Raw genomic sequence first — 6,905 nt, 5'->3', positions numbered from 1 at the left:
TTTTTAAGTTTAGAGACTTGTTCAACATAAAATTAAAGTTCGAAAACCAAATAAAAAGAGACTTGAATGTTTAATAACTAAACTTATAATTTAACCTCAATCCATATCTATTAAAATTTTGAACATTCTTGATCTATAAAAGTAATATTTTGCAAAATTATATCTCGAGGATTACTTGGGTTGAATTTTTCATATTCATTCGTGCGTTTAAAAATGAGTAATTAATTTGGTTGAATTGAATACACCACTTAATGAATAAGATACAAATTACCATTTTAGAGAGGGACGATTCAATCCGTTATCTTCAACTGTTGAAGAGGGAAAAAAAATATGGAGAGTAGACACTATCATATCCGAATGTAATCCCTTCAGTTCAAATACAAATACCTAAAATTATTATTCACTAACATATTATATAATTCCCCAACTCTTGATCTAGGGTTGAATGATAACTTCTTCTCCACCAGCCCTTCATTGCTCACCTAAAATGTGAAAATTTCTTGATATAAGATGATGAAAGGTAAAGTTCATGTTAAAAAGAGCACTTTTATTTTACAAATGAAAATGCCACATACCAAGAAGCTTCATTTTTGGGAGGTCTATTGCAGTTTTCTGAAGCCCAACCAATCTGCTGTCTCTGATTGTCATAGACTACAATCTTATTCAGCATAGAAATATCTATCCATGAATTTGAGAGGGGAAAAAAAAAAGGTAAGAATGAAGTTGAAATGTTGGAAGAAAGCATGCAAGATAAAAGAATCTGAAAGTGGTTCTTTGTTGACCCATCTTACCTCCAATCAGGTTAACATTTCCCAATCCTTCTTTGGTTCCATCCAAAATCCCTAAGCACACATTACCAGATTTCTGTAAAAGAAAGGAGCTTCTTACAGTCTATTCCACAAATCTTAGTTTGTTCCTAAATATGGATGGTTTAATTAGATGTTTGAGGAACTTACACTGATTATGAGATAAGCTTCAGGAGGTATATGAAATTGAACATTCTTGAAGTTTTTAAAGCTCAATGCCAGGGGCTTGAAAAAGTTTCTCACATCAACCAAAGATTTAAAAACTTTTGGACCTTTCCAGCACAGTTCAAGGGTTTTATCATCAGGTGCAAGTTTTAGAGGTTGTCCTTTCAAATCATTCCTCAACTGGGATATCAATGTCAAAACAGATTATTGTGTTTTTCCTACAAGATTCTACTAATAATATCATTCTAATTAACACATTCATAACTATTAGAGAAATTCTTGTTCCAATATTCTCACCAATTTCTCTACTGCTCCATAGACTTGGGAGTTGAAATAAGTGTAAGAGCTTCCACTGTCAAAAGTCAGGGTAAGGCCCCCAATTCCAACAGCCCTTCCACCAAAGTAGACCTCTGCAGGTCCAGATGAGTACTTCCTGAAGAATGAATGAGATTAAATACATGTCATTCAACTACACAGAGGTTCAAGAAACAAATATCTGATTGCTCATTGCTTACTTACCCTTCTGAATCATGCAACATCGGCGTCCACGACATCGGTGAAGATGGCACGAAGTCTTCTCCAAGGTATAGAAATCCTCCCCCACGTCCAGCGAGACAGTGTCCAATTACATTGCTTACAAGACCGAGGTCGCTCAGCTGCGATACAATTGTAGCTTTACTACTACTGAGGCCAAGGACACCACCTATTGAAGGAGGCGGTTGCAAATCACCATTGTCCTGATCATATCCACAACTGCAGGAAAAGAGGAATCAGAGGAAAGGAAGATTGGTAATCAAGTTTCTAAGGACAAGGCCAAAAAGTATTAATGTTAGCCTCGCCAAACCAAGTATTCAACTGCCAAAAAGTTTAGTTTAAAAAAAATTTGACTAGTAATTCAAATATTTCTTTAACAAAGTGAAAACCATACTAAAACAAAATTGATAACAAAACGAACCTCCATTTTTTTTGTTTTTGAAAATTAAACTACTTCTACTTTTAATAAAGAATAGTTTTGTTATCCACTTCTTAAAATCATTGAAAGAACAATCTAAGAAACTGAGAGAAAATAAGCCTACCAAAAAAGAAATTGGAGTTATAAAGCAGAATTGTCAAAAGGAGAGTGATATGTTGCATACAAACCCAAAGCCCAAATTGGGAGTAATGAGTTTGCCATTAGTGAGTCTCATGGGAACAAGATCTTTGACCAATACACCAATGGATGATCCATGGTCAGCATACTCAACCTCGTAGCCACATTGATCATTTGGGTTCTTGCAAAGGGCTTTACCTGGGGAAGAAAGCGCCACACACAACGGATCTTCACGATTCACAGCGTTATTATGCGGTCTATAGAGCATATCACGAGGCTAAAAAACTAATGGTCAACACCAAATTACCCTACAAAGAACTTGATAACGACGAATCAAAATGAGGATTCAACATACCAAAGTACAACCAATACATTGAACATCGCATTGAACCCAAGTGAGATCACTTCCAGTGTCAATATCTAGTTCAAAAACCTTCGGCGGATTGCCAATGTTGAGTAACACCGTAAAATGCCTGCAGATTCCAACTCATAATCGAGAAAATTTCAACAATTTATCAAACAAATCATCCAAACAATACAAGAAAAGCAAAATCAAAATGAAAACAGAAAACACAAACCCTAGAGGGTAAACATTTCCTTTGACAGGAAATAAAATCGACGAACCAAACCGAAGGGTCTTCAATAGCTCCGAGTCGGCGATGAGAAACTTGTCGGACAAGGAAACGGCGAAAGTCGCAAAGAGAATGGAGAGAAGCAATAGAACCGGCGTATGCATCGTTTTCCGACCTGAAACAGAATTGGATCGCGAATTATGGTATGGGTTCGAATCGGAAGGGAGAAAGGAGGGTTCAGGGGAAGTGAACAGAGGAAGCTCAGAGCAATGGAGAGTGAATTTGGAGCTCCATACATATAGAAGTGGGAATTCATAATCAACTGTGTACAGAAGAATGAAAAGGAAAGGGGAAGGTAGGGAAGTTAATGGCGAAGAATCTGAGCGATGACTTTCAGGTCGTTGTCGGAGAAGAAGACGAAGGACGATGAAGATAAGAAAGGAAGAGAAATTAATCACGTTCAAGAACAAGGCCCCGCCATTGGTCTTTCTCTTCCTAATTTCTGCTATTTAAATTGTCGAAATTGCCCCTCTCTTATTTACAAATACTATTCTTAATTTCAAAATTTTATATTTTTATAATTGAGTTTTGAATTTAGTTTCTATATATTATTTTAATTCTTAAAATGTTACATTCTTTACTCGTTCGGTTTATATTTGATCTTAAATTTCATGATTTTATATTTTTACCTTGTGTTTCTTTGTGCTCACTTTTTATCATATGTATGAAAATATTCTAGATTTAAATACTATTTTAATTCTTATACTTTTGGTTTTTGTTCATTTGATCCACGTACTTTCAAATTATTTATTTTAGTCTCTATACTTTTAACTTTAGTTCATTTTAGTTCCTATACTTTCAAAATATTCATTTTGGTCTTTGTAATTTTGATTTTTGTTTATTTTGGTCCTTCAACTTTCAAAAGTTTATCATTTTAATTTCTTAAAGATGAAAATGAAAGGACTGGAATTACCATTTTTTAAAAAGAGGAGGGCCAATATGAACAAAAGTTTTTTTTTTTCTTTTCGAAAAACAAAATGAACCAGAGTTGAAAATATAAGGACCAAAATGAACATTGATAATATAAGGGTCAAAATGAACTAAAATTGAAAGTATATAGACAAAAATAAACGTTCTGAAAGTAGAGGACCAAAATAAACCAAATATAAAAATATAGGAACCCAAATAGTATTTAAATCAATATTTTATGAAATTTAATTTAGGAAAATTAAATTAGTTATATAGTTAAACTAGTGTCATTAATTTTTCATCGGTATTAAATTAATTAAAATTTTCGTATTATAATTATTTTAAACTAATTAATTGAAGTTAATATCAAAGATCAAAATTGAGTGCTTTTAGAGTAAAAAAGGTAAGATGTTGAAATGTTAGGACTAAATGGTAATCAATTAAAAAATATAATGTTTGGAGATTTATAAACCAAATGAAAATCACTTGAAATTCAAGAATAAAAATGCATTTTTTTTAGTACAAAGATTGGGGGTGGATGATTGAACCTCCCACCTTTAGAGATAAAGGTCGTGCCAATCTACTAAGTCAAGCTCACTTTAGCAAAATTGTAAAATTTTGGAATATAGAAAATAAATAGAAACTAATAAGAAGAATTAGGGTGATTAGTATATTTAGTCATTAATTTAGATTAATTAATGTTCGATTAGAATTAATTAATTATTTATTTTTATTTTATTGTAAGGCTATAAACAACCATTTTAGAATTGTAATAGAGAGTTTTGATCATCCATTTGAATATAGAACTTTGATTCTTTTGAGAGACTTCTCTCATTTAATTTTTCTTGTTTGGTCAAACTATATTCAAAATTTGGAGACTAAATAATCAAATGATGTTCGAATTCTGCTTGAACTGGTAAAAAAAGAAAAAGAAACTTGAAAAAGAAAATTGTATTATATTTTGTGTTAGGATAAAAAAGTTGAGATTACTCATCTCTAGTTTGTATTAATTTGGTAAAGTTAGTCATTTAATTCTTTTTTTCTCATTCTAAAAAAAAAGAGTACTTAAATATTAAATATTTTGTTAAGATAATTATCTGTATCTAGACATTGATAGACATCTATCAATCTCAATGATAGACGGTGATAAACATCTATCACTAATAAATAGCTACTATATTTATAAATAAGTTGACTAATTTTTTTATATTTGAAAAAAATATTTTTTTAAGAGATTAATAGGTTATTTGATAGTTGGGTAAATAAATTGTGAATGTGATTGAAATAATAAATGTCCAAAACCTTCCCCTACTTGGTCTATTACTTTGTTGTCATAAGGTTGAATTTAGCCTATAGTTTACTTTAGTTTTATTTTGATAATTTTCTAACATGAATGTTAATGATTTGGATGTGTATGCAAAGGAAGTTACAAATGTGATTATTCTTGATTAAAATTGACTATAATTCAATATCAAAATTATAGGTCCGATCAAAATAATAGAAGTTTGAATTTTCATTACCATATATATTTGTTGAACTTCACAAAAAAAAATGTATAATTTTTTTTAAATAAAAGAACCCTAATATTGATTTTATTTTGGATTAAAAAGGTTGAAATAAAATCTCGAACTTGTTATTATTTTTCATAAATTTGGCACTTGAATTTTAAATAGGTCATTTTTTTTTAAAGATATTGTAATTAAAGTGTGGGGTAGGGGAATTGAACTTCAAACTCGAGGTTGAGCTACGCTCTTGTTGGTGTAAATAAGTCATTTGTTCACATATTAAAATAGATTGTAAATATGGTTGAGTAATAAATGCCTAGGTTGAAAACATCTACCTCCGAGTTGAAATAGTTGTCTTATTATTATTATTATTATTATTGTTCGCACGAGATTTCTGGAGAAACGTGTTTCGTGGAGTTGAACTTGAGTTGGTGTTGATGTTGGAGTTGATTTGATGCGATGTGGTTCGATCTTTAATACTTGATCCTCTGATTCTCTCTCAGTTGGGTGAATATGCTTGACTTGGAGAAGGAAAGTACCGAACGTTCTTGAAGTAGAAGTCTTGGAAGCTTAGAGTAGAAGTCTTGGAATAGTATTTGTGTCTTCAAAGGTCTTCTGCTTTATAGGAGTGCAACTTCAGGAGTCTTGGAAGCTTGGAGTAGAAGTCTTGGAAGAGTATTTGTATCTTCAAAGGTCTTCTGCCTTATAGGAGTGCAGCTTCAGGAGTCTTGGAAGCTTGAAGTAGAAGTCTTGGAAGAGTATTTGTATCTTCAAAGGTCTTCTGCCTTATAGGAGTGCAGCTTCATGAGTCTTGGAAGCTTGAAGTAGAAGTCTTGGAAGAGTATTTGTGTCTTCAAAGGTCTTCTGCCTTATAGGAGTGCAGCTTCAGGAGTCTTGAAAGCTTGAAGTAGAAGTCTTGAAAAAGTATTTGTGTCTTCAAAAGTCTTCTGCCTTATAGGAGTGCAGCTTCAGAAGTCTTGGAAGCTTGTATCTTCATAGATCTTCTGCCTTATAGGAGTGCAATTTCAGGAGTCTTAGGAGTCCTCTGCTTGTTAGTGAATTCTCTCTGGGTCTTCTGAGTGTAGAAAATGCTGTCCCCACAAATGAAGAGAACTTCTCTATTTATAGAGTTCTCAAGTGGGCTTCGTGGGCTTGGTTGGTCCATGGGCCTGACCCTTGGACCCAATTAGTTGGTTTTGGGCCTGATATGGAATTTGGGTCCAATTCAACTTTTTTTTGTAGTTTGGACTTTAAGCCCAAATAGTAATATCAAATTGGACCAATTTAATCTCATCTAATTCATCCGCGTGACGTCATCGAAACTTGTCTTCAATTCAATTCGGGATATGTGTCAACTTCTAGTTGGACCCAAAGTCAATGATTTAGAAATTCGTCGTTAATTTAGCAAACAACGTGGTGACTTGTGATTGGTCCGAAATTTCTCATTCAACAAATGCCCCCTTTTCGAGATTTATGCACGTATATGGGTGGATGAATCTTGAAAAAAATGTAATTTGAGGTCAAGGTATGATTTTTTTTACTCTTTTAATTTGATGCATCATCATGATCAAAATATGAGAATTTAGCTCAAAATTTTGATTTGAAATTTTGTTCGTTTGATACACTTTCGCTAAGTAAACTTTAATTTGAACTAAAGTAGAATTTCTGTTCCACTTTAATTGCAAATTTAATTTAATTTGAATTCGGAATAGAATTTGGGGTGAAATTGAATCTTGATCAATTTTGGTTTGAGATAAAAATTTGGGATATGCTCAATTTTACTTGGAAATGAGTATAG

General features: G+C 32.4%; 1 protein-coding gene across 1 annotated transcript in view; it reads right to left on the bottom strand.

Moving 5' to 3' along the window:
• Positions 1–273: 273 nt before the first annotated feature.
• LOC120084882 (aspartic proteinase Asp1-like) overlaps positions 274–6,905 on the bottom strand; it is an 11,622-nt gene continuing 4,990 nt past the window's right edge. The window contains exons 2-10 of the mRNA XM_039040692.1: positions 2,640–3,135; positions 2,417–2,534; positions 2,112–2,338; positions 1,491–1,724; positions 1,269–1,404; positions 957–1,151; positions 792–864; positions 576–678; positions 274–482 (exon numbers count right to left, since the gene is read on the bottom strand). Of these exons, the coding sequence (XP_038896620.1) occupies positions 479–482; positions 576–678; positions 792–864; positions 957–1,151; positions 1,269–1,404; positions 1,491–1,724; positions 2,112–2,338; positions 2,417–2,534; positions 2,640–3,135 (1,586 nt within the window). The 3' untranslated portion in view covers positions 274–478. The remainder of the gene's footprint in view (positions 483–575; positions 679–791; positions 865–956; positions 1,152–1,268; positions 1,405–1,490; positions 1,725–2,111; positions 2,339–2,416; positions 2,535–2,639; positions 3,136–6,905) is intronic.

This window comes from Benincasa hispida, chromosome 9, assembly GCF_009727055.1.
Source record: "Benincasa hispida cultivar B227 chromosome 9, ASM972705v1, whole genome shotgun sequence".
Classification (NCBI taxonomy): Eukaryota; Viridiplantae; Streptophyta; class Magnoliopsida; order Cucurbitales; family Cucurbitaceae; genus Benincasa; species Benincasa hispida.
This window is presented reverse-complemented; position numbering and strand designations above follow the sequence as displayed.